The 26,022-nt window shown below is 41.6% G+C and overlaps 1 protein-coding gene across 1 annotated transcript in view; it reads right to left on the reverse strand.

Moving 5' to 3' along the window:
- DNAH11 (dynein axonemal heavy chain 11) overlaps window positions 1–26,022 on the reverse strand; it is a 139,684-nt gene that overhangs the window by 70,361 nt on the left and 43,301 nt on the right. Inside the window, exons 31-46 of the mRNA XM_033166182.1 lie at window positions 25,399–25,530; window positions 22,782–22,942; window positions 20,726–20,882; window positions 18,702–18,847; window positions 16,386–16,502; window positions 14,508–14,646; window positions 13,096–13,188; window positions 12,195–12,389; window positions 9,937–10,014; window positions 8,810–8,942; window positions 7,250–7,377; window positions 5,261–5,409; window positions 4,114–4,264; window positions 3,205–3,336; window positions 900–1,073; window positions 82–286 (exon numbers count right to left, since the gene is read on the reverse strand). Of these exons, the coding sequence (XP_033022073.1) occupies window positions 82–286; window positions 900–1,073; window positions 3,205–3,336; window positions 4,114–4,264; window positions 5,261–5,409; window positions 7,250–7,377; window positions 8,810–8,942; window positions 9,937–10,014; window positions 12,195–12,389; window positions 13,096–13,188; window positions 14,508–14,646; window positions 16,386–16,502; window positions 18,702–18,847; window positions 20,726–20,882; window positions 22,782–22,942; window positions 25,399–25,530 (2,290 nt within the window). The remainder of the gene's footprint in view (window positions 1–81; window positions 287–899; window positions 1,074–3,204; window positions 3,337–4,113; window positions 4,265–5,260; window positions 5,410–7,249; window positions 7,378–8,809; window positions 8,943–9,936; window positions 10,015–12,194; window positions 12,390–13,095; window positions 13,189–14,507; window positions 14,647–16,385; window positions 16,503–18,701; window positions 18,848–20,725; window positions 20,883–22,781; window positions 22,943–25,398; window positions 25,531–26,022) is intronic.

Consider the following 26,022-nt stretch of genomic DNA (forward strand, 5'->3'; position numbering starts at 1 on the left):
TCATTTTGATTATTTCTAAACAGCCAACTCCCTCATTGTAACCAGACTTCCTCATGCAACATTGTCTGTTTGGGAACTTACTTTGTAGTGCTGCTGATGTGGTGTAATAGTTGAAGGGGACTTTGGACACCAGGAAATCTTCAGAGAGGCCAGCAAGGCATTCCTCAATAAATACTGTTTTCCCCACTCCGGCATTTCCAACAAGCATAACAGGCTTGCCTTTCTTCAAGAGCAAATCTGTGAAGTATCTGAGACACGTGGTCTCAGATGTGTGAACAAGGACTGCCTGAGGGATCAAAAGTTAATATGATTTGTATTAACATGCCACTGATACAGCATTTTCTTTAAAAATAAAAATAAATAGTTTCATCCCTTTTACCTGCATCAGTTTTCATTTCTCTGCAATGTAAGGGTGAAAAATCTAAGTGACTGCTAGGAGCATGTGTGCTTAGATGTGAACATAAAGCATTTTCACATGCATGGCCTGATTTCAAATTGGTGGCTGGAGGGAACTCCCACCGTGCCCCGCAGCCAGCCCAGGGCTTTTCCAATAGCTGGCCACCTAAAAAGGCGTGTCAGAGCAGGACGCAATGGGTCGCAACCACTGCCCACCCCTAACTGGGTAACCATTATGCCTTAAATTCCCTCTTTATAAAATGTCAACTTATTTCATTGTATAGTAAGTAAAGACATAAAGTTAATCTTTGTAAAAGAGACCCCACCACAGACCATTACATTTCTTCTCATTATCAGATACAGCCACACAGACTGAAAATAACATTACATGCAGAGATAGGCTTCCAAACAGTTTCATTTTCCAATGAGTGGAAAAGAATGAAAACTTCGGAGGATAAAATGAAAAGCTGCATGCGCTCATTTTATATTAAACATGTGCTTACCTGCAATGGTGTATCCGGATCCATGTCAAAACTGATAATTTTATCACTCCAAGGCAGGAATTTCTTGGTTTGGGGGTCAATATAATAATCAAAGATGGTTCCGTGCGATGGAAACTTCACAGCTTTCATCTCTTTCAGCCACCAGCGGCTAAACTCAGCTTGATAATTAGAAAGCTAGAGAATTTTAAATAGGTTCTTAGTTTTGGGGTGGGTGGGTAGGTGTGTAAATTGTTCAATGTACATAGCAAGTTTGATGGTTAAATACAGACTTATAAAATTATTCAAATTACATGAAACTATGAGCTTCTTTATTGCCCCAATGATGGTAGCCATTTCCACTGGGGAGAATGAAGAACTTAGCTGGCATCTTCCTGTGAAAGGCCAAACCAGATACTGAAAATTCTATGTAAAATAAATTAATTGCTTCTGCACATTATTTTAGTGGCCATGAACATTTCCCTTACAGGTTAAAGAAGATGTGCTAAACATCCCAAACATTTTCCTGGCAGTCTTTGAAAAGGTTGGCTAGGGCAGCTACGCTGTGTTCCTTTTTTATGCTTACATATTACATACCTCTTTTTTTTCACCTCAAGTAAAAAAAAGGCAGTGGTGTTCTTACTAAGATGCTAAACCAAAATAGGAAAGAGAGGCACTGAATGCAGGAATAAATCAGAGAGAGTGTGAGAGAGAAACTCTTAAGTGCCTCAAAAAATACTATAAAATAAAAAAATTCCTTCCAGTAGCACCTTAGAGACCAACTATGAGTTTGGGTTGTTAGGATGTATGCAAGACTGAATTCCTGGATCCAGCATATGTTAGAATTTAACCAAGGCTTGTAATTCTTGGAATAGCCAAGCTAGCCTCCTGGTGGGGTGACAGCCAAGGTGATGAGCCATTAAGAGAGGATTAAGAGGCTCGGTGTGAGATGGCAAATGGCTGGGCTCCCTCCCTCAACAGATGAAGCCAGAGTTTAGAAAGCTTTGGGGGCAGTGATGTGAACTTGAAGCAAAGCAGCAAAGGACCCCTGGATGGTTAAGTCCAGTCAAAGGTGACTATGGGGTCTTCTCGGTAGTGGCGCCCGCCCTGTGGAACTCCCTCCCTTCAGATGTCAAAGAGATAGACAACTACCAGACATTTAGAGGACATCTGAAGGCAGCCCTGTTTAAGGAAGCTTTTAATGTGTGATATTTTAATGATTTTTTTGGGGGGGGGAGCCGCCCAGAGTGGCTGGGGAAATCCAGCCAAATGGGCGGGGTACAAATAATGATGATGATGGTGATGATGGGGTTGCGGCGCTCATCTCGTTTTCAGGCTGGGGGAGCCAGCGTTTGTCCACAGAGCTTTCCAGGTCATGTGGCCAGCATGACTAAACCACTTCTGGCACAACGGAAGAACCGTGACAGAAACCAGAGCGCACGGAAACGCCATTTACCTTCCCGTCTATTTATCTATTTGCACTGATATGCTTTTAAACTGCTAGGTTGACAGAAGCCAGGACAGAGCAACAGGAGCTCACTCCGTCACAGGGATTCGAACTGCCAACCTTCTGATCGGCAAGCCCAAGAGGCTCAGTAGTTTAGACCACACCACCACCCGCATCCCACTAAACCATATATCATAAAGACACCACAGTCTCTGCTGTGTCATGTTTCCTCTTGGAACCCTGGGCAAGTACCTGGAACCCCAGGAATTTTGTACCACTTGGAGATTGGATTGGTGTGCAACAATATGTTGATACTGCTCAAAGTGTGTTGGAAACAAAAAATTCCTTCTTCAGTGGCAATCCTAATCAGTTCCCCTGCAAAAACTTACCATTGCCATTTTCTCCTTGCATTTTAGGATTTAGAACCCCAATTCTTCCTTTCAGCAATTATGGGAGGTTAGTGATCCAAGACCTTTGTGTTGTGCCCCAACACAAATACCATCCCCAACATGGAGGCTGCCATCTGATTCTCTCCACTTAGACACAGTCAAACAAGTGGATTTTCACTATGGTTTTATTGCACATGTCATAAAGCAGTCGTGTCCAACAGGTCGGTTGCGATCTACCAGTCGGTCATGGGGCATCCCTGGTCAATTGTGTGTGATCCTGAGTCCTGCCCCCCAAAAGTGCTTAACTTTGGTGAATTCTCCCCCAAAAAGCTCAACAACGTTAGTCAATCCAATGGGTAGATCACTGCCAGTTTTTTTTATTTTTATAGTGGGAGTAGATCGCAGTCTCTTGGGAGTTGGACATGCCTGTCATAGAGCAAGAGAAGAGTTTGTTTATCCGAGTACACCTCAAAGCAAACTGCTTCCTGCCTACCTGATCTTGAAAGACGGCACCACCAAATGCCCACACACAGGCAAAGGCAAAATATGTCTCGTACAGTTCTCTCGGACCATCAAGGGGCACATTTTCTGGAGTCAGTAAGCAGTCAAGGAGAGAACAGAGTGTCTATATAATGAAAGACAGAAGAAACAAAACATTAAAAATATTTTACAGGTTATGAATACTTAGGAATTTGACTTATATTAAGTCAGAACATTGGGCTATCTAGTTCTACAGAGATGGGTTGTGTCTCTCCAATGTTTCAAGCACGGGTGTTTCCTGGACATTCCCAAGACAGTTTTCAAACAAAACATAGAATCGTAGAATTGTAGTGTCCATAGGGACCCCAACCAACCTCCTGTAATGCAGGAATATGTAGGTGGCTCCTTATGGGGGTCATACCCATGACCTCAGCATTATCAGCACCACACTCTAACCAACTGAGCTAAATGTTGCTGGTTAAAATGTTCTGTTTTGTAGCACTGAGCTACCAACTCCCCAATCATATAAATAAACCTGAATGTAACTCTAATGAATATCATACTGAAGACTTTTTCCAGGCACCTGGAAATAAAAACACAGCATCATGTGGGTGAAGCTGTCTGTGGTAATCTGCTTCCATACAACTGCACATACATAGTGCTCATTTATTGTCTTTCTGTCTGTATCAGCTCCAATCCACTGCCGAATTGTAAAGCTGAAGGGACCACAAGGATAATCTAATACAACCCCTTGCAGGAATCCTTTGCCACACATGGGGCTTGAAGCTGGCTTGCAGCATATTTGTGTTATTCATTGCCTTTTTATATGTTTTTGTAGTACACCTTGTTGCAGAAAGATGGGTTGGTTACATAAATGAAGACAATGATGATGATAATAGTATCTGCACAAGTAAAAGCATACCTGAACCATGCTATTCTCAGGGATGGGCGTGATCGTCTTAAAGTTAGTTTTGAGCTGATCTAAGCATAGAGGAACGTATTTATCAAAGAGGATTGTCAAATTGGCCTTTTCAGATTGGTGACTCCTTGTCTCTATCCAGCTTGCAACGTATCTGAAAAAGAAAACACAATGGTTTCTGCATAGATTTGCTTACAATTACTTTCCCTTTAGTGCTGCCTAACTGGCTTAAAAGAGCCACAATTGGCACAACCTTTTGCCAAGCCAATACTGCCTAGTTCTGGGCTTTCAAGTGCTGGAAGCCAAGTGAAAGCGAGTTGCCCTCTGGGACACCAGTTGGCTATTCCTACATTAGAGTATTATTACTGTCAAAACTAATAAAAACAACAAATTGCTGGTGTGCAGTAATACTTGAAAGTGACTTGAGGAAAATCCCAGGCTTTGTTTTCTCATTTATTACAATATTTGTGACCTACAAACTACTAAAAACTGAACAAAATCAGAAATTTGTGCCATCAGACCAAAAACAGTTGCAGAGCCAAAAAAACATACAGTGGTACCTCTGGTTACAAACTTAATTCATTCCAGAGGTCCGTTCTTAACCTGAAACTGTTCTTAACCTGAAGTACCACTTTAGCTAATGGGGCCTCCCGCTGCCGCCGCCGCACGATTTCTGTTCTCATCCTGAGGTAAAATTCTTAATCCGAGGTACAACTTCCAGGTTAGCAGAGACTGTAACCTGAAGTGTTTGTAACCCGAGGTGTTTGTAACCTGAGGTACCACTGTACTTATTCCTTAGCTATACTCCAACATTTGTGTTTACAATAATTTCTATTTTAGAGTTTTGGGAGACTTTGTTAGCCTTGTGGAAACCTGAAGTCACTTTCAACAACTGAGAAATATAAAAAGGAAAATATAAATCAAGGCTGGGCATCATATGCCAGCTGTTTTTCCATAAAATTCTGTTAAAGTTGACAGCAGAATGTCATAGAATCATACTCATAGAATTGTAGAGTTGGAAGGGACCAAGAGGATCATCTAGTCCAACCCCCTGCAATGCAGGTATCTTCTGCCAAACATAGGGCTTGAACCTACAACCCTGAGAGTAAGAGTCTCATGCTTTACCAACTGAGCCATAGGACGTACTTACGGATTCCAGCCAAGGTCCTGTGGGTTTATGTACAAAATCCCTGCCCTAGATACTGTGGCAGGAGTGGCTGTTTTTAAATGGTGTATCTCAAACAGCAGTCTCATGGATGGTGTCAAAGAAACCCGTTCATTGCTAGCAAGAGTCAGCACCTAGACATTAGCAGCACAAAATCAAGTTATTCTGATAGCTGTATCCACAGCTTGCATTCTGATAATAAATCAGAGAATTGCTATCATAAAAAGATTTGTTAACATTTAAAGGCTATGTTAAAATTAAAATATACTTTGGCCTTCATAAGGGCAATTCTGCATTCTGAAATACGCATGGCCACAATTTATATATAAGGAAGGCCACCAATTCCTACGGGGTGAGGAAAACACCAACTATGCTTTTTTTACAGTTCAAATTAATTTCAAGGCAACTGAATTTCAAAAACTACTTGCACACAACTTATAATTGGTTAACTTAGGAGAGGTGCGCTTGTGTGTTGAAAAAGAGCTGTGGTTTACTGCTGTGAAAAATATTCTTAGATGTAAAGTAACAACTCATCCCTCCATACAAGTTGATCTACACAAAGGACTGAATAAGAAGTCATAGAAGGCCATGGTTTCCCACTTCATGGAACAAATTGTAGCAACCTGTTGACTTGCATAATCTCCCTTTCCTGTCATTTACCATATGCCAGGAGAAGAAGTTTAGAAGCACTCACATCAACTTTTTTTAAAACCGCAATTCCCTATTACATCTGAACTCAGTTTTGTGAGTTCAAGCAAATCACCATTTCCTAAGTAAACAAAACAGGATCAGAAACCCAGGTTTGAACATGACTTGTTGAATTAACTAGAGCAGTGGTGGCGAACCTTTTAGAGACTGAGTGCCCAAACTGCAAACCAAAACTCACTTATTTATTGCAAAGTGCCCAGAGTTGTTGAGCTTTTTGTTGACTTTGGGGGGGGTCTCCCCAAAGTTGTTGAGCTTTTTTGGGGAGCTGCTGACCAAAGTTTTGGAATTTTGCGGGGTGCACAAAAGTTGCTTTGCTTTTGAGGGGTGCCCCAATGCTGCTGAGCTTTTGGGGGGGGAGCTGCTGATGAACGTTTTGGAGCTTTTTTGCGGGGGTTAAAAATAAGGGTTAAAAAACGAATGTTGTTATGCCCAATCAGAATCAGCCACTGATGCAGCAAATTGAAAAACAGACCAATTGCTGAACACAATCTCCAGCCAACAGCAAAAAAGAAAGAAAAAACGGTTCTGGGTTTTAACAGCGGACACAAGCTGTAGCGTGGCGGGGGGAGTGGGAGAACAAATGGGGAAAAAACAACAATAGCATGGATGGGCCGATGGCACACATGCCAGCAGTGAGGGCTCTGCGTGTCAAGTCTGGCACGCGTGCCATAGGTTCGCCACCGCTGAACTAGAGTATAAGCAACCGCAATCACCAAGGGTTGGATTTACTTAGGAACTGTTTTGTTTTCAACAAGAAACACATATTTTCAGCCTCCGCCCTAGCACACATGAGAATAGACTCATTTGAGACTGGGGTTTGCAATGCTGTGTTAAACATGGTGGGAACTGTATGAATGGGCCTTAATTTTAATGAATGGTTCTAGAATGCAAGAAAGTAATGCAGCCTGGTTTTGAAGACACGGGGCTCATCCACACTTCCCCTTACCTTGTGCTTAGAAAGGCTTCCCCTGTGCTTTCCAGGCATGGGTCTGAATGGTTTTGTCTTGGGAAACCCGATTGCCATTTGGTCTGATTCAGTAGTAAACCACAGGTTTTCCCAGGGGAAAGTGGCAGGGCAAACGGGGTTGTGGATGAACCCCGACTATGGGGAAAGATGCCATGTAAAACATAGGGTGCACATTCTACCTTTCAGAAACATGGAAAGAAGAGGTATGGCAAAGGAAAACAAATGAGGAAACAAACAAGAAAGGGGCAAAATGCAGATTTGTCCAATGGGAAAAGAGAATGTGTTTGCTTTTTGCTCACCTTATTATCATCCATAACAGTATTGAGCGACTCAATCCACATAGGATCGATGTCCCCATCTAAGACAATCCACTTGGGCCAATTATGGGTCATATTAGCTTGCTCTCTCAAAAGAGATGAGAAGAGTCCTGAAAAATGGGAGGCAAATATGTTTCGGACAAAGTAACTTTTAAATGATGAAAAATAAAAAAAATAAAAATCCAACTGGGGTTCAAAGAACCCTGGGCACAAAGATTTCCAAGTACATCCTGGAGTTTCCCCGATTTTTTGTTCTGGCTACAGAAAGCATGTATTATACTTGGGAGGACAGGATTCAAAAGCAGGAACCCTTTGGGTCCAGGCAATGTATGTATGGCAGGGGAAAATATTACCGTATTTTTCGCTCCATAAGACACACTTTTTTTCCTCCTATGGAGTGAATGGTGGTCCTGGAGCCGAATTGCCCAGAGGCCAAAAGAGGATCATGCTTTTATTTTACAAAGGGGGTGTTGAAAGGACCCCGCTCAGCAGCTGATCAGCAAGAGATCGGGAGAGAGATAAGAGTCCCGGCTCCCTTTCAGCCCCGCCCTCCATTGTTGAATGTGCTCCAGAGGGAGGTTGTTTGTTTCCCCAGCAACATGTGACTGGCTGATTAGATTATCCGTCTGTAAACTGTAGAAACAGCTCTCTTTCCCTTAGAAGCTGCAGAAATGTGAGTTGAACCCCATAAAAACAGGGCTTTTCCTCTTTGCTTTGCCCCGTTTGCAAAAAAGCTGCACAAATCTGAGCTGATCCTCAAAAAAACAGGGCTTTTCCCTTTGCAAAAAAAGCTACAGAACTTTGAGCTGATCCTCAAAAAACCAGGGATTTTCCCTTTGCAAAAAAAGCTGCAAAACTTTGAGCTGATCCTCAAAAAAAAAAAACCCCAGGGATTTTAGAGGAGGAAAACCAGAAAAATATTTTTTTTCTTGTTTCCTCCTCTAAAAACAAGGTGTGTCCTATGATCTGGCACGCCCTATGGAGCGAAAAATATGGTATATATCCTGACATCAGAATCAAGTTCAGTAGTCCTACCTCTATACCACAGTGCTGACAGTAGAACTGTATGACAGAGTCCTGGAATACTTTGGCAACTGAGAGAGGACATGGGAGTATATGCTGAAGGTAAGATTGTGCAGGCATATAGCTTGATAACTAAGTAATGATCTGCATGTGAAGTCTGCCCTAGGGCAGTACCACCTCAGACTGCAAGTGGGGAAGAACTCTAGTTTGAATAACTCCGTAACTCCATAACTGCCTGCATGTAGAAAAGTAGTAAGGAGGGTAAGCAGAATCTTTTTAACATGCTACATTTTGTATGCACAGAAAGGGTTTAAGAACAAAAATGTTGGGATTATTCAAGCATGATCTTTCCTCCCCTCGCCTGCAGTATAAAACGGTGTGGCCCCAGGAAGCCTACACCACGTGATTTTGCTGTATGAATATCCTAGCAAAATAAACATCAGTTGAGGGATATTTTGCAGGAAAACATGAAGACTGTGCAGTGAGTGTCACAGTAATTAAAATATATCCTCTACTTGCCATCTTTCCATTCTCGAGTAGCATGATGTATGAAACCAAAGAGTTCATCAGTAGTCACAGCTTTGGGGTTTAAGTCATTCCAAACAGGCTTCCGCTTCATGTTCATATAAGTCCTGTTCAGTGTTTTCAGAACCTGATGAACAGCCAGGAGAAGACTTCCTTGTTAGGATCCAGGTCTCAATTTTTTTTTGGGGGGGGGGGGAGTGTTAGGTTCTTATATAAATATTGACACTGCTTTTCCAGTTTTCAGTAACGTCTTGGAGGCAGATCCAGATTAAACTAGTTCCCACTTAAATCAAAAAACAAGCTGAGTCATGATTAATCCCACCCCCACCCCCAATTAATTTTAATGCATCATAAATTCCACTGCCTTAGTCTGGACTCCACCCTCAGTTTACAACGTTTTGATTTATGGAGCCCTGCTTTCCGAGTCCGGGGACAACCACCTTGAGCTCCTTGCAGGAAAGGTAGGGTATAAAAATTCAGCAGTAAATTAAAATTTAAAAACCGTAAGACCTTTTGAAGAGAAATGACAATGGGATGAAAAAGATGTGGGAGCAATGGCTCTAGAAACCTACATTAAACTTACCTAAATACTACTGCATTTTCTTAAGGCTTTGAGACTGAGCTGGAATAATAGGAAACTAACAAACAGAGGAAGTATTGTTCCTGAGAGAGAATAATTGTGGGGGGAGGTCCCAGAATCATAGTATTCCAGACTGCTCCTGCTGAGCCTCTGCTTCCACTATAAAAGGAAGCCACTCCAAATCATTACCGCCCCCTAAACACACCCCACGCTTGAACTTTATTTCTCCACTGGATTTTGTCTTTCCCATCTGGGTGACCAGCTGAAAGAGGAAGGGAGGACTCCTTTCCTAATTAAGCGGTTGTTGTATGTGAACTAATCGCTCGATAGTTTGAGTCTTAGGAAGGGCAGGGGAGAAGTTACATCTCTGGCATGATTAGCCTGACCATAACAATGCTCAACTTTTCACTTTAAAATCAGACTTGAGGGGGATGGCGGAAGTGAAGCATGCGGTGTTATGCCAGCTGGCATAGAGCTGCTTTTTCTTTCCATCTGCAAAATCTGCCATTAAAAAAATAACTGTTAAAGCACCATGCTGTACCTTGCTTTTTCCAGTGCCTGCATTTCCGACTACAAAGACAGAGTGACGCACTGCCAGAAGCTCCTCAAGCTGAACAATCTGTCAAACAGAATTAATACACAGCCAGTGGTTTTGTTTCCTTGTCCTCCCATTACCACCGACACCAATTGCCTCCCACAAAGCAGCTTCCCAACCCTCTCCTGTAGTCAGGAAACTCTTTTCTCCAAATAACTTCAAACAGGATAACCTGAAGATGGCACATTAGTCTCTCAAGGCCCTGCACCCAGGCTTGAATTAATAGATGAGCCTCGAGAAATGAAAACAAATCTCCCCATCCCTTTTCGTTTGCTAAGCCACACAACCATATCCTAGTAAAATGAACAAAACACTAATGTCAGATGTCACCGACTGCTTGATGTCAAGTAACCACAGGACGCCTCATTCTGAAGATAAAAAGATAAAAAAAAAAAACAAGGAGCAGCAAGACTCACAAAATGAATTCGAATTAGCTTGCCAAATATACTATAGGAGAGGTAAAGGTAAAGGTAAAGGGACCCCTGACCATTAGGTCCAGTCACGGATGACTCTGGGGTTACAGCGCTCATCTCACTTTATTGGCCGAGGGAGCCGGCGTACAGCTTCCGGGTCATGTGGCCAGCATGACTAAGCCACTTCAGGCAAACCAGAGCAGCACACGGAAATGCCATTTACCTTCCCACCGGAGCAGTACCTATTTATCTACTTGCACTTTGACGTGTTTTCGAACTGCTAGGTTGGCAGGAGCAGGGACTGAGCAAAGGGAGCTCACCCCATCGCGGGGATTCAAACCGCCGACCTTCTGATCAGCAAGCCCTAGGTTCTGTGATTTAACCCACAGTGCCACCCGCGTCCCATATAGGAGAGGTATGGACATGCAAAACTGTGTGTTGGGCTGATCCAAGCAGACTCTTTCAGTGGAGCATGAGGCTGGCAGCACTGGTCTATGCTTCTCCTCACCAAACATCCCACTGTGGACAGCTTCAATCTTAGTCTGAATTACCGTACCTCATTGAATTACCTACTGCCCAGAAATGAGACACAACAGTGGCCTTAGATCTCCAAGTTTGACTTCTAAATCATATCATGACTGCTGTTTCTAATGGCATGTCTGCAAACACAGTTGGATCCTCATGAGATGGGCTGCGGTGGCTTCTTCTGCTTCTGTGATTCACAGTGAGCCTCATGCTAACAGTCACCCATCTTCTCTAAAGGCAAGCAAGTGCAGCTGCTGTGTTTAAAATCTTGGAGGCACAATTTGAATGCTGATAAGAAAAAAATAGTCCACACAGAACTCTCCTACACTACAAAGATTAATTTATCTTTCTCTTGTATTTTGACTAAATAAAGGGACACAGCAAAACAAATGACAACCCCAGTGCCTCAAATTCAGTACAGTGGTACCTCAGGTTAAGAACTTAATTCGTTCCGGAGGTCCGTTCTTAACCTGAAACTGTTCTTAACCTGAGGTACCACTTTAGCTAATGGGGCCTTCCGCTGCCGCCGCACCGCCACCACGCGATTTCTGTTCTCATCCTGAAGTAAAGTTCTTAACCCGAGGTACTATTTCTGGGTTAGCGGAGTCTGTAACCTGAAGTGTCTGTAACCCCAGGCATGAAAACCTACTATTAATAACCACTGGTCACTGACAAAAATCTGAGCAAGTTAAGGACATTTGGCAGTGAGGGAAGGAAGCATTTTCATGACTAGACAGGACCGGTAAAGGTAAAGGTAAAGGTAAAGGTACCCCTGACCATTAGGTCCAGCCGCAGATGACTCTGGGGTTGCGCACACATCTCACTCTATAGGCCAAGGGAGCTGGCGTTTTTCTGCAGACAGCTTCCGGGTCATGTGGCCAGCATGACTAAGCCGCTTCTGGCAAACCAGAGCAGCGCACGGAAATGCTGTTTACCTTCCTGCCAGAGTAGTACCTATTTATCTACTTGCACTTTGACGTGCTTTCGAACTGCTAGGAGCTGCAGGAGCTGGGACCGAACAATGGGAGCTCACCCCGTCGCAGGGATTCGAACCGCTGACCTTCTGATCGGCAAGCCCTAGGCTCAGTGGTTTAGACCAGGCTTGTACATGTACAGTAGCATTACTGAAATACCACCACTTTCAGGACACAATAGGAATGCTATCATCAATGCAAGCATAACCTTCACATTCAACACAACCTGTCTGCAATTATTTTTTGATTGAAATTCTTAAGGGGTGTAATTAGAGGCAATGGATTATTTTACTTTGAGAATAAAGCTCTCCTCAGGCTGCAAGCGAAGCTCCAGGGTAGACTGTTTAACCATCTGTTCAAATTCCAAGTCCCTTTTCCTTGGAACATCCAGAGCCGGAAACAGGTCACTGATTAGGCCCATGAAAATGGGGATATCATCTGTCACTATCTTGGGCAAGTTGAAGTCCCTTAAGGCTCGCATAAGTACCTGGGAAAGGACAGTCAACCACACGTTATCACACCTGCAAGAGCTTTCAATCAACAGAAAATACGCTTTTGTAGTAACAGAGTTGAGGAAGCATTCATTCCTCTGAGTAAAGAACAAATATGGCCATCCATTAAAAGCAGCGGTGAGGAACCCTCATTCCACAGCCTAATGCCCTCTGGACCATTACTGGGCCAGTCTTGCTCTGCACACCACCCCTCTGAGAATCACTTTTCATTTTCAGTTTTGTGTGTGCTTCAGGGTGGAGGCAATACAGGGGTGGTGGTGGGGAATGAAGGTGGGAGGAGGGTGGTAATGGGAATGGGAACAGGTGGAGCAATGGAAGGAAGAGAGAGGAAACTATGTTAATGTGGGTGGTGAAAGGAAAGAGACAAAATGGACGGAGGAATCACAGAGATTGAGGGAGATGGGATAGCAGAGACAGAGAGACAGAGGAAGTGTGCTATGCAATATTGCAACCCAGATAGATGTTTATTCGGCATTTGCGCCCATGCAACCCACTTTGGGCTCTATCTCTGCCCACGGCTAGCATGACAAATTACCCCTAAGGAAATGTGGCCTTTAGCAGAAAATAATGTTTCTTACTCCTGCTCTAAAGAGACAATCTTATAATTAAAATCAAACTGGGGGGGGGGGAGCTATTCCAACATTATGTTTATGAAGCACCAATCTGTGCTACTAGGCATACCTGATCTTCAGGCCTAGCCTTGTCTCCTCGCTTCAGTGAGCCGGCAACTACCAAAACAGACTTAACAGCACGAAGGCCCCAGTCATAATGATCCTGTGGTGAAGATATAAGGGGGGAAAGGTTAAATGCTCACCTGTCAAACATGGCTAAATAAATAAATTCTCAAAATCTGGGAACCAAAGTTGCTCTGCTACGCTTTTCTTTTTGATATTATGGGTATTGTGTATGGTGTCTATGGTGGGGTGAGAAAAAAATTCTAAAAATGAGAATATTCAGTCAAAGTCTCCAAACACATATACAGGCACCCCCCACCCCAATTTACGTGTGTTCATGTCATGTGCAACTGTGCATGACATGCGTGCAGCATCAGAAACCCAGAAGTAGGGGGAGACCTGAAGAGCCTCAACAAAGTCACATTATGCCTCCGGTTCGTGAGGAGACCCTCCCTGGAGCATTACTCTTTGGAAGCAATCTATGATCCCTGGGAAGATGGCCGGGGTGTGTGTGTGTGTGTGTCACAGAATTCCACCACAGTCCATCTAAAGTGGATCCTATTCTTGCTCTGTCATGGATTCTGTTCCCCACCACTGCCACTCCCACTATAGGACTGCTCTGTTGGGCACAAGTTGTGCTTGATTGGGGAACTGTTGTCTTGGTATGGTAAATCTGTATGTATTATTACAGTCGTACATCGGAAGTCGAATGGTGGTAAGCAATGGGCAGAGGCCATACATAACCTGGCTCGCAACATGTGCCAATCTCAAAGAGACTCATGTTTTTGTAGCAATCCAGCAAATGAAAAAGAGATTACTTGTAATATACTTGGAATCAAGTTCCACTGAAAATCAATGAAGATTACTTCCAAATAAACATTTTAAGAGATTAGAATGTAAAAAAATATTTAATAGGATTACATAGGCAAGTCTTTCCTTTGGAACATTAGAATGCTTACAAGACTAGAAGATTGATTACAGTAATCAGAACCAAGCAAACATTACATTGTCAAAAACAAAACACCAACACAGAAACAATTTCAATTGTTTCCAATAATGCTGAAATAAATGAATAAAGCCAAACTAAATCAATATTCAACAGACATGACAAAGTTGTACATATGAAAAGGTAAGCAATTCCCTTTTCATTTAATTCCATCTGTTCTGCTTCATCTGTTGTAGGCTACAGGGCTTTACTGGGAGAACATAAATAATTTTATGGGGCCCCCAATGCATGTAGATGTGATATATTGCAGATAATGTGTGCTTTCTCAGATACTGTGAATAGCTCGAGTAATGTTTTTTGCTTTCAAAAGCATCCTAAAAGCATCCTACATTTTATTTTGCAAGTTTATATTGTAGCGCAATACCATTTGATTAGCATGGGAGAAATCTCAAGGTCCAAAAGAGCTCCCTTACCTGTTTAGAGAGAAGTTCTCTACAGAGAGTATACAAGGTAATAAACTTCCTGGCTAACAAGCGTGCATCAACAAACCCCTCAGCAACCAGCATAATTTCACAAATTAGTTCAATGTCAGGGACAACCATTGCACAGGGTCTAAAAAAAAAAGTGTAAGAACCAAAGACAGGGATTAGTATTTAAACATTGTGAGAATAACAAATGCCCATCTCACCAAAATTCAAGACAGTGATGTCTACAAACATTTTAGCAGAGCTCAAGAGAGTCACAATTATGTGTGTCACTCATTGCTAACAAGCACTTTCAAAGCAAAAAAAAAAAAAAAAAGGCTAATTACTCGTTGGCAATTATTAGCATTTCCTACTAGTGCTATTTCAAAGGAATCAGATGGCGGGTGTAGGCTTTGCAAGTCCCCTATAGACAAATCATGAAAATATAAGATGCTGTTACATGGAATCTGCAAGATGGCCCTTTATGTTGGTAATAAGCAAGACTAGTCAAACCACCAGTTCCAACTTGATTTCTTTCAAAACAAAATTCTGGCAAAATGATACCATTCCCAATAGTTGTTAATAATAATAATAATAATAATAATAATAATAATAATAATAATAATAATAATTTTTTAATACCCCGCCCTTCCTGATTTAAAAACCGGGCTAAGGGTGGCTAACAGCAAATATAAAACACTGATTAAAAATGACTTTAAAAACAGCTTAAAATACAACATAAATGTAGCATCCATATCAATAAAATTCAAAAAATTCAGGGTCATTTTTTGGGAGGGAAACCCAGTTCAGTAAACATCAAGTGGTCAATTGGATAGTTCCAATTAGAGTGTGTGTAAAATAATAGTTTATTAGTTTCATGATGTGAGACCAAATAGCTAATTAAAATACTGCAGTAAACACATAACATTGACGGTTTTGGAACAGTAGGTTATCTAGTTGGGGGGGAACACCTAGGATCTGTGGGCCAAATGTGACCTGCCAAGCCTACCTGGAACTTGGGGCTCTTCCCTAGCCATGCCTTTGAGTATTTTTGCTTGGCTGAAATGTGTCTTTGAACTAGGACAATACCTCTTGCTTGTAGAGTGTTTATAAAACCTCCGAATTTTGCTTGGCTGGAATGTGACTTCCTTTGTACAGTTGGCCACATCTGTTGCTTTGACCACTTATGCTTCTAGCCCAGCCCACCAATGGCATGCAAGCCCCTAGAGGGCTTCCTGCCTACAAGGAAATGTGCCCCTCAAGCTAAAAGTGGTTCCCCACCTCGATCCAGTGAAAGGTCATTGAGAATAAGTCAGTATCAGACACGGAAGAGACATATTAAGGCAGTTACAATGTACAAGACTGTCTGAACTGTGGATCTCATGTGCCATATTTTAAAGATCTGAAACAAGAAACCAAAAGTCTGTCCACGGAATGGAAAGCTGGGAACTTATCAAGTTTTTTTTTCTCGTTTGGGGTGAAAGAGACATTCAGGAAGGAATGTGCTAAGTCCTGCTGCTACCCAGGAAAGCAAGGAACTTGTGACTAGCTCTTTGTCCTGCATCATAATAAATGAGTTGTGGGCCTTTTTCTTTTTCTTTAGTAATAGGGAGATACTGTTCATTGCTTTAAGAGAATTCAGTTAGTTTTAGGTTTTCATCCTAACTCATTTAGTTTTGTATCGCAACTAGGTTTTTCACAGAACAACTTCTTCTACTGCACACTTAGCATAGATACGGAAATAATTTGTCTCCCTTGGTTACGCTATCAAGACTGCAACTTCGGAAAACTCTTTCACACAATCATTGTGCAACAAGTCAAGTGCAAATCAAACAACTGGCATTAGGTGGCATAAGTGCTCAGAATGTGAATCTGCTTCATACTTGCCTGAAAAGAGCTTTGAGATTTTCAGGTAACTCTGTTCGGCCTGCATAACCTGGGTTCATAGTAATGAATATTCCAACCGTTGCTTTCAGTACAATGCTTTCTCCAAGGAATAAAAACCTGCATCAATTGCACGATATAAGGAAAGAAGTGGCTGAAATTGGTTGGGATTTAAGAAATTCTCTTTGACTCCATTTTCCACACACACACACACACTGTGGCAAGGACCCAAATTCACACAGCTAGTTCTGAATACCCAAGATGATTTGGTCCTTGTGCTTCTTGAAGAGCTGCTCACTTACCCCACTCTGGTATTGCATAGCAGAACTTATTTTGAAACTGAGGTGACTTTCAAAACATTTCAAATGAAAATAAAATGCGCTAATGCTATGTTATGGGAGCTAATGCTGTTTCATACTGGACAGGGCAGGCCTAAACCTTTCAGAATGCCTAAAGTAGTTTGATTTCATTTCTTTTCAGCATTCCATACAACTGTATCAAACAATAACTAAACAATGGATTGAGTCCAGACCTTTAGGTCACATGTTCACCCCAGTGAAATCCATGAAATTTAAGTTACTTGTAACAAGCAGAGCAAACCTATGCCTAGCTGGGGAGCAGCTAAGCGGAACAGAGCAACAGAGACATCGCATAGACCTGCCAGGGCAGATGGTAGGGAAGTAAATTCATACCCCCATTCTTTTCTGGTGCCAGCTCTGTGTTAGTGTAGCAGAAAGGTTCAAATCAGACCCCTCTCCAGGAGCTAGACCAGTACAGGATCTGGCAGATCCATAACTGACCCTTCTCCACTTCTCCCACACACACCCATGCTCCCTGATTTGAGATACAGTGAGGTGGGAAAGTATTTGAACCCCTGCTAAATTTGCCCGTTTGCCCTCTGACAAAGAAATGACCAGTCCATAATTTTAATGGTATGTTTATTGTAGCTGTGAGAGACAGAATTAACAACTGGAAAACCCCCAGAAACCCAGAAGAGAAAAGTCAGAGATTGATGTGCATTATAATGAGTGAAATAAGTATTTGATCCCTTTGCAAAAGATGACTTAGTACTTGGTGGCAAAACCCTTGTTGGCAATTACAGATTGCTTCTGTCAACAGGTGTCTTTTGTACAGGTACTGTAACAAACTGGGATTACAGGTAAAACCTCTCCCTTACAGCAGGTGCTTCTAATCTCAGCTCGTTACATACAGTGAAAATACCAGGTAGCCTGACATCTGCCTGGTTGATAGGGGATCAAATACTTATTTCACTCATTATAATGCACATCCATCTCTTACTTTTGTCTTCTGGATTTCTGGGGGTTTTCCTGTTGTTATTCTGTCTCTCACAGCTACAATAAACCTACCATTAAAATTATGGACTGGTCATTTCTTCGTCAGAGGGCAAACGGGCAAATTTAGCAGGGGATCATTTCCCCCTCACTGTATTTGCCAATGGTATTTTCTGCAGAAGAGGTCTCTGCGGTGGAGGTTGGCATAGGTTAAAGGACAAGGATGTCTGCTGAATTATAACACCTTCCAGCACCACAGATCATGAGTAGGTCTGCAGCCTAGCTTGTGTGACTAGCTCACTCTGGATCTATCCCAACATGAAGTGTTAATGGTTAAAAATGCTAAATAGGTCTATATATTTTCCATTCAATAGCTAAGCAAAACAGATTCAATTAATAAACAATCCAAAATTCATAAAAAATGAAATTCACATCTAACAAGGGGATAATACACCACATCATATGCCAGTCAGATTTTGGGATCCGATTTCCAACTAATATCACATGTGTAATTATTGCATTTCAACTGTGGAAAAAAATGCTTTATAATTGTTGTTACGGAGGTAGGAAATATTTCTGTTTTACACAGTGTAAACCAAGGCTAAGAAACAGTGCCTTGTCCAAGGCGACATAATCTGTATATGTGCCACATGCGAGACTTCAGCCTAAACCTTCCAGGTGAAAGTTTAACTCCTCTGAATCCATTTGGACCGGAGCAACAGATGAAAAAATAAATCAAATATTTTGAATGTGGAAGTATTTATTTATTACCAAATATAATAAATAATTCAGAAGCATCAGGCTTAGTAGGCTGTCACAATTGATACACAGGATAAAAAACAACCCAATAAAATAGCAGCAAATTATCCTCATTCTAGATAAGACTGACAGACACAAATGCAAATCCCTTTTCAAAGAGGATGTGAAAGTTAGCACCAGTGGGTGGTTTCTTCATATGCTGCATCATCTTCAAATTACATTGAATACATTAAACAATTTTGAAGGATGTATCTATTAATATACTCACTGCTTTTTCTTATTTCTTATGGCATCATGGATAGTTTTTACTTGCACAGCCACAACAGAAAGAACTTCTACTGAAATTCGGTTGAATTCGTCAAAGCAGCCCCAAGCACCTGTCTGGGCCAATCCTTTATAGATGTTTCCAATGGACTATAATAAATAAATATTTAAAATTCAGAGTTTGTAGTTTTCTTTCTGAAAGAAAGCTTTTTTCCTTATATATGTAAAGCAACAGTTAATCATTTGTTGCATTTATAAGCTGCCCATGTAAGTGAGTGATATACAACTAATTAATCACAAAACCCTGTATTATTGCACTTCCATCTATTTATACTAGTTGCCCGGCTATTCTGTCTAGTGCAGTGTTTTTCAACCACTGTTCCGCGGCACACTAGTGTGCCGCGAGATGTTGCCTGGTGTGCCGTGGGAAAAATTCCAGCCAGAATATCAGCTTTGTGTTCAGCCAAACAGGCCCTGGTTGCACACTGAATAAAGTATTTTATAATTTTTCATATTTCTGTTTACTTACTATTTCATAATAAAGTAATTATAAAATACTTTCTTTGTGTTTATTTGATTCCTATTCAAGAGAATTACTTTATATATAGTCAATATAGGCACAGAGTTTAAAAAAATTAACATTTCGTAATGGTGGTGTGCCTCGTGATTTTTTTCATGAAACAAGTGTGCCTTTGCCCAAAAAAGGTTGAAAAACACTGGTCTAGTGCATTCAAGATATCACAGCAGGTAGATTCCCTGGTGATCGTGGTCGATAGCGTGATCCTAATCGATTGCGTGATTTGTCTCCGCCCCCTGTCCAACTTCCTCTGTCCCTGTGTTGAGTCTTGTGGGCATTCATTTGGCGTCTGCTTTAGCGATGTGTGCATTTGTTTATGTAATCCCCCCATAATAATAGTCCAACAACACAGGTCTTCCCCCCAAAAAAGCTCAACAACTATGGGCAATCTTCCCATTCTGCCCACGCACGCTCCTCCTCCCTTGAATGACAATGGGTAGATCACTGCCAGTTTTGTTATACTGGGAGTAGATTGCAGTCTCTTCGGAGTTGGACATGCCTGTTTGAAATTTGGGATGTAATTCAGGGAACACACATTCCAATGGTGTGCCTCGATTTTCCTGAATACAAATGAATGTCTGGAATTCACCCCATTTTTATTGATTTGTTAAAAGGAATCACACAGCAATATCCATGTAAAAGAGAGGAACATAAAAGGCAACCTTGGTGCATCTTTTCTCTCCCTCCCACATTTGTGGGTTTCATTGCTATGGAAGTAAGCTGCAGTTGGGGACAATGCTGCAATGGGATGTCAGCAGCAGGAAGAAGTTTGAGGAGTGGGATGATGTGCAGGCAGAGGGAAGGAGATTGATCCAGAGGAAGGGGTAAGAGGTTTGTGGGATTCTGTGCCACCCATGAGGCAGGTGCCGGGGATGGTGGTAGAGTCAAGGGGAAGAAACCAGGCAGCCAGAGACGGGGGAAAGGAGGCGGAAATAATTGCAGGGCATCACAGAGGTGGAAGAGGCTGTGTCAGTCCCAGAGAGAGCCATGCCTTTGGAATCTCCCATATCCTTCTGTCTCCGTGCACAAGGAGGGGCTTAAAACTCAGAAGGAATCATGGGGCACTTGTCCATACTGCGTCAGATAAGCGAGTTTAAATAAGCTGAAAGGGGCATGGTAATGCTGTTATTCCAACTATCTGGGTCGGAGCATAGGACTGTAGAGGTAGATCGCCTAGCCAGCTAGTTAGCAGGGGCAGCCTGTATAACCATTGCACCTTAGGAGCTGATGTAACCGAGGGCTTTGCCAACAAAGAAATAAACTTTCTCATTTCTCATAGGGCTTAGTGTGCTCAAGACATGGGAACAAAATCTGCACGTTTTGATATTTGGTGCCCAGCTTTCCATCAACAATGGCCACAAAAAGGGATGCAAACGTCTCTGTGCGTATAACAACACACTTATCATGACAGTCTTCCCTCATACAGCATCCCCTCAATATGGGCTCAGCACCTTGTAATCCATCTGTTCAGAACAGTTGAAGACATAGACCATCATCCCAAGCGCATGGCCCAAATCCTTGGTTGTCTCCGTTTTGCCTGTCCCAGCTGGACCTGCAGGAGCTCCACTCATAGTTAGATTAAGGGACTGCGTAAGAGTGATGTAACACCTTTAACAAGCACAAGCACAGTTACTATTAACACGCCAATAGCCTATTACTTTAGTGGCTGACGTTCCAAATCCACAAAAATGCAAGAACATTATAGTTGATAAATTTGCAGTAAGAGTATCATTATTATAAACTGTTGTTGTTGTTGTTGAATATTTATATCCTCCTATTCTATCATCAAGTACCTAGAGGGGCTGCCTCTTGTTTAAGAGGTCTCTTGTTTAACAATAACACATTTTTTGTATTATTATTATTATTATTATTATTATTATTGATTGTTAAATTTGTATACCATCCTTCATTTGTAGATTTCAGGGCAGTTTACAACATAAAATACAATATTAAAAACGCAAAATACATAATAAAAATAAGAACAAAAACAAACCAAGAATCTCCCCTTCCCTCTTCTGTTTAGCTTCAATTATTTAATTATGTTTCCTTCTTTATACTGCTTTATACAATGTTGCATAATTTAAGCTTTTATATTAGGTTAGCTTGCTTTTATTGTTTTACACAATGTTGTATGGATTGATGGTTATGTATGACTGCTTCTAATACGTTTTGAATTGTTATGCTTACTGTTCATTTGATACGTTGTGAGCTACTTCTTGTGGGAAAGTGGCTTACAAATAAGCAAATGCCAGATGATAAAACATTTCATTTTATTCGTTACATTTTGCCCATCATTTTTATGATCCTAGAGCAGGTAACAATGTTAAAAGCTAAAACAAAATTAAAGCAATCTACAGTAAAACACAATAGAAAACAGTAGACTGCAAAAATTGCACCAAGATACAGAAAATACTTATTTGGCAATAGTACCACAGTGGGTACACAGAATCTGGGGAAATATATCCCATCAGTCCCTACTAAAAGCCTGGGAAAATAAAAATGTGTTTAATTAGTTTTGAGAGAGGGCCAAAGGCAATGCCAATATATTTCAAAACTCTCCATTACACATCTATACATTGGGTAATCTTCCTTTACACTTCACTTGCATTAAGGGGCTCAAAGAGCAGATAGGAAGCAGGTCCCCACATCTGCAAAGAAGCAGTCGCATGTGAACAGCTGCTCACATTTAGGTGTGCCATGTGATCAGGACCCCCAATCATGCAGAAGTCCCAATTGCATGGAACAGCCACCCCTCTACAGATGCTGAGGTGGCAAGGCCAGCTACAACAGCTAGTTCCTCATCCTCAGCTACTTCTCACTCCAGCTCAGAATCAGAGCGCTATGTTGCTGGCAAACACCGGGCATCTGATTTTTATTTGCGCAGTCTACCCCCAATGTAAACCTTAATTTGGGGGTAATTTTATGGGGACCCAAAGCAAAGTCATGCAAATTCAATAAAATCCTTTAACCTAGACTCTAAAGAATGTGGGCGCGCAAGAACACATGTACATGCCTGTGTGTCCTCTGCCACTTCCTGTCTGGTGTGGGGAGGGTATGTGTGAGAAGCAACCAGAGAGACTGGTGCCCATGGCACTCTCTCAAATTTCCAAACATGCCCATGCACTCAGAAAGGCTGGCAACCTTGTGACTACAGAGCTGTATTACAAGAAAGCTGTGATTTCATGCCAATAGGGGAAAATCCTACTGGGGGTAAAAAGAAAACTCTAGGAAGTCTTGTCCTGTCCAACCATTCTTAGGTGTAAGGTTATCCCTTTTCTTCCTTGTCATGCAACACAACACATAACTGTTCAGATTATATGGGGGATACCTTTTATTCCCAATGCAATTATTTTACATTACAATGTGACTGTTTTTGTCAAAATGTCTGATTTGCAATGTTAAGGATTTCTCACAGGGGAGAATGACATCTCATTTCATGTTTAGCCTTCACATTCTACAAGACGGATCAAGTTGAGGTAGCCCACTATCAGCCAAAGCAGATTTTACCTGTCAGTTAAAGGTGTAATAACCAGCCGAGGGGTATTTCCCAAATACTCATAGTAGTACTGGAACTGAGCATCACATATGTTGGCAAAGCAGTGTTTTTGGGCCCAATCCCATCTATGGCGCAGTTGTGACAGCCAAGCAAAAGCTTGGGAACTGGTGACCTAAAAAAGACAAAAACAAATCACATCTCCATTGCACAACTACTATGCCGAGGGTGTTAAGAGATGAAAGAAACCAGACATGCCAAAATGTCAAAACTGTCATCACTCATTTTCACGCCTCATCCCCAGCCTTTCCCAAGCAACATCCCTCATACTGGCAATTATAAGGGATTATACGCACTCCTGGGCATTTCATTCCACACAATACAGTGGCAAGCGTAATGTAATATCTGTTTAATGGAGGCTTTTGTTGCAGCAGACATTACAACTTCTCCTGCCAAGATCTCTTTCACCTTTTACAAGAAACCAGCTCTGGGGATTTGATATGACTCAATTTTATATTTCATATTTCCTCAATAATGTCCTCTGGGCTCCATGAAACAATTATATATTTGATGTCTCATTTGTTTCTCACCTGCCTTTTTAATCTCATGCTATACAGTACTGTCTCTAAAATATCAGTGATATCAGTGGAAACAGAGCCCTTTGTGTCACAGGCAGGTGATGTAGGGCTGGTGCCTGCCTTTGGCACACACAAATTCCCCCCCCCCTCAATTGCAGATAGCAAAGTCTTCTTACGGTTCCCCTATCCCCCTTTCTCTCAGTCTCCAGAGGAGGGAAGCTGAAAGCATCTAACCAGGTGGAGCCCACAAGCTATGCAAGTGCCTACCCATAGACTTACCACAAAACAGCAGCATCAGTGTCTGAACAGTCATTTTAAAAGTTTTGCTCATGTGCTAGCCCGGGCCCCATCCCCTGACATCCACGTGTCAAGCACATAAGAGCTCTATGCACACATATACATGGTTCCAACCTATGCCCTTAGGCTTCCCCACTTCAGACATCCATGTTCAACATAGGGTTACTAGGGGGGTGCTAGCTGGCACAGTCTCGTTCCCTACTCATGTATGGATCACAACCCATGAGCAAAACTTCTGAAAGCAGTTTCTTTCCTCGTCAAATAGCTTCAAAGACACCCAGCTGTTCTGCACCAACAAATTGGTGCCAAGGTGCTGTGACAAAGTAGGAGCTCAAAACTCCAATTTTACTGGTTCCTGAAGTTCTCAGCTGCCTGCTCCAAGGCCCTCGTGGCTTCAGATCTGATAAACAAGTGGTTCTGAGCCTTCCTCCCCAGGGGAGGTATGTGACCCCTGAAGGAGTAAGTCACATTTCAGGGACCCTGAGCCTTTCTCCCAACACCAGACAATGCTGAGTAGACTGAATGGCTTATGTCACAGAACCTCACTGATACAAGTTATTTGTGGGAGTAACTACATAACCACCGTTTCCATCACCCCAGCCTGATTTTATAAGAAAAAAGAACCCAGGAAGAGGGGTTTGTTGTTTTGTCCTAGTAGCAATTTCCTGGATATGTTTTAAGAGGGGGACAGATATGCCCTGTATTCCTCTTCCAAATTCAGTATTGAGTTAATGCCCTTATCTACGTATCCTCGCCTTCAGCAAAAATGCACTTGAGAATCCCTGCAAATTAACCCGCACAACCCATTATTTGCTGTTGAGTTATGGAATATGCGGTGAATGGCCCATATGAGTTATGGAATATGCGGTGAATGGCCCATATGAGAATGATTACCAAAGTTTGGCCAATCTGGTGCAGTGAGCATTCAATTTTTAAAAGTGCCCCCTCCCCCCCAAAAGTGCCCAAAATGTTCCACACACTCACATTCTTCTTATTCGATATTTAGCTGCTCTCTCAATGTTGATTTTTAAAAAAATACATTTTTCCTGTTTGTATTTATAATTGTTTTATTGCTTCTATTTTTTATTTTATTTTTGCTATTCTAGTTTTAACTGGGTTTGTAAACTATCCAGATAACCAGAAAATAAGAGTGGTACATAAATTTATCCAATGAATAAATAGTTAAATATTGGCTTATTTTTTTAAAAAAACAACAACTATGATAAAACCATGATTCATGAACTTGCCTTGATAACAAACCATAGTAATCCTGTCATTCAAATGTAACAAGGAACTCTGGTTTAAAATAAGTGGATGCAGCTAGAGGTGATGAACAGATGAGCCCAAGTGAGGTTAACATCAGTAAACATATTTCGGATCACCCTGCATGCATGACAGTTAATAACCTGATCCAATGGAAAGCATTTACTCATGCCAATTACCCATTTATTTCATAAAAACGCAGAGCTGGAAGGGACCCCAAGAGTCATCTAGTCCAGCCCCCCACAATGCAGAAATCTCAGCATGCAGGCCCCCATCCAAAACTGGACCCAGTTTAGCTTTGCAAATGTGCTAGCAGTTTTATTGCCGCACCACTAGGATGAGTTTTACTTTAAAAAAAAAAAGTGTATTTGGGACTGCAGGAGAGAAAATGAAAAATGAAACAAACAAACAAACAAACAATAATATAAAATAAAGTAGTATGAACCAGTCCTTGGACCCTGGTGTGGAAGACAAGATGGAGATTTAACTTTACCTTCTGAGCAACAAGCTTTGCTACCACATCTCTTGCATGAACATCTATTGTGCAAATAGTCATGATCTTCTGTCTGTCACTTGAAGTCAGCTCTCCCAACAATAGAGAGATAAGAGCATTTAGCTGAGTGATCTGAAAAAGGCACAAGGAAAGAAATGTTATTGAATGGAACTCCACTAGTCTTAAGCACTACTTGTTGGTTTATTGTACGCAATTAGTTAATTCAGCTGCTGTAACAATTTTGCTGCATAGCAAAGAGATATGAGCCCCCCCCCCATGCAAAACATGTATGTGCAGTACATGCACTAGCTTAGACAATGCTAGTAATTGGTACTGCAATAAAACAAATGCTTTTATTCCCTTCGTTTATATTCATTCTTGCTGTAATACAAGCCTGTGAAAACCACACGTTGGCTATTAAGCATAATAAAATTTGTTAGTCTGTAAGGTACCCAAAACTTTTTGAGGTGTGTTTGCAAAGACACAGAGACAATCTTATCTATGAACAGGCAAAGGAAATGCTTCTTTTATCACGGATAAAAGTGAGTAGCCAATAAATACAGCTTGACAGGGCATTGTTTAATATTCTAGCTAAACCCCTCCTACAGACATATTTCATTTGTC

This window comes from Lacerta agilis, chromosome 12 (genome assembly GCF_009819535.1).
Source record: "Lacerta agilis isolate rLacAgi1 chromosome 12, rLacAgi1.pri, whole genome shotgun sequence".
NCBI classification, from domain to species: Eukaryota; Metazoa; Chordata; class Lepidosauria; order Squamata; family Lacertidae; genus Lacerta; species Lacerta agilis.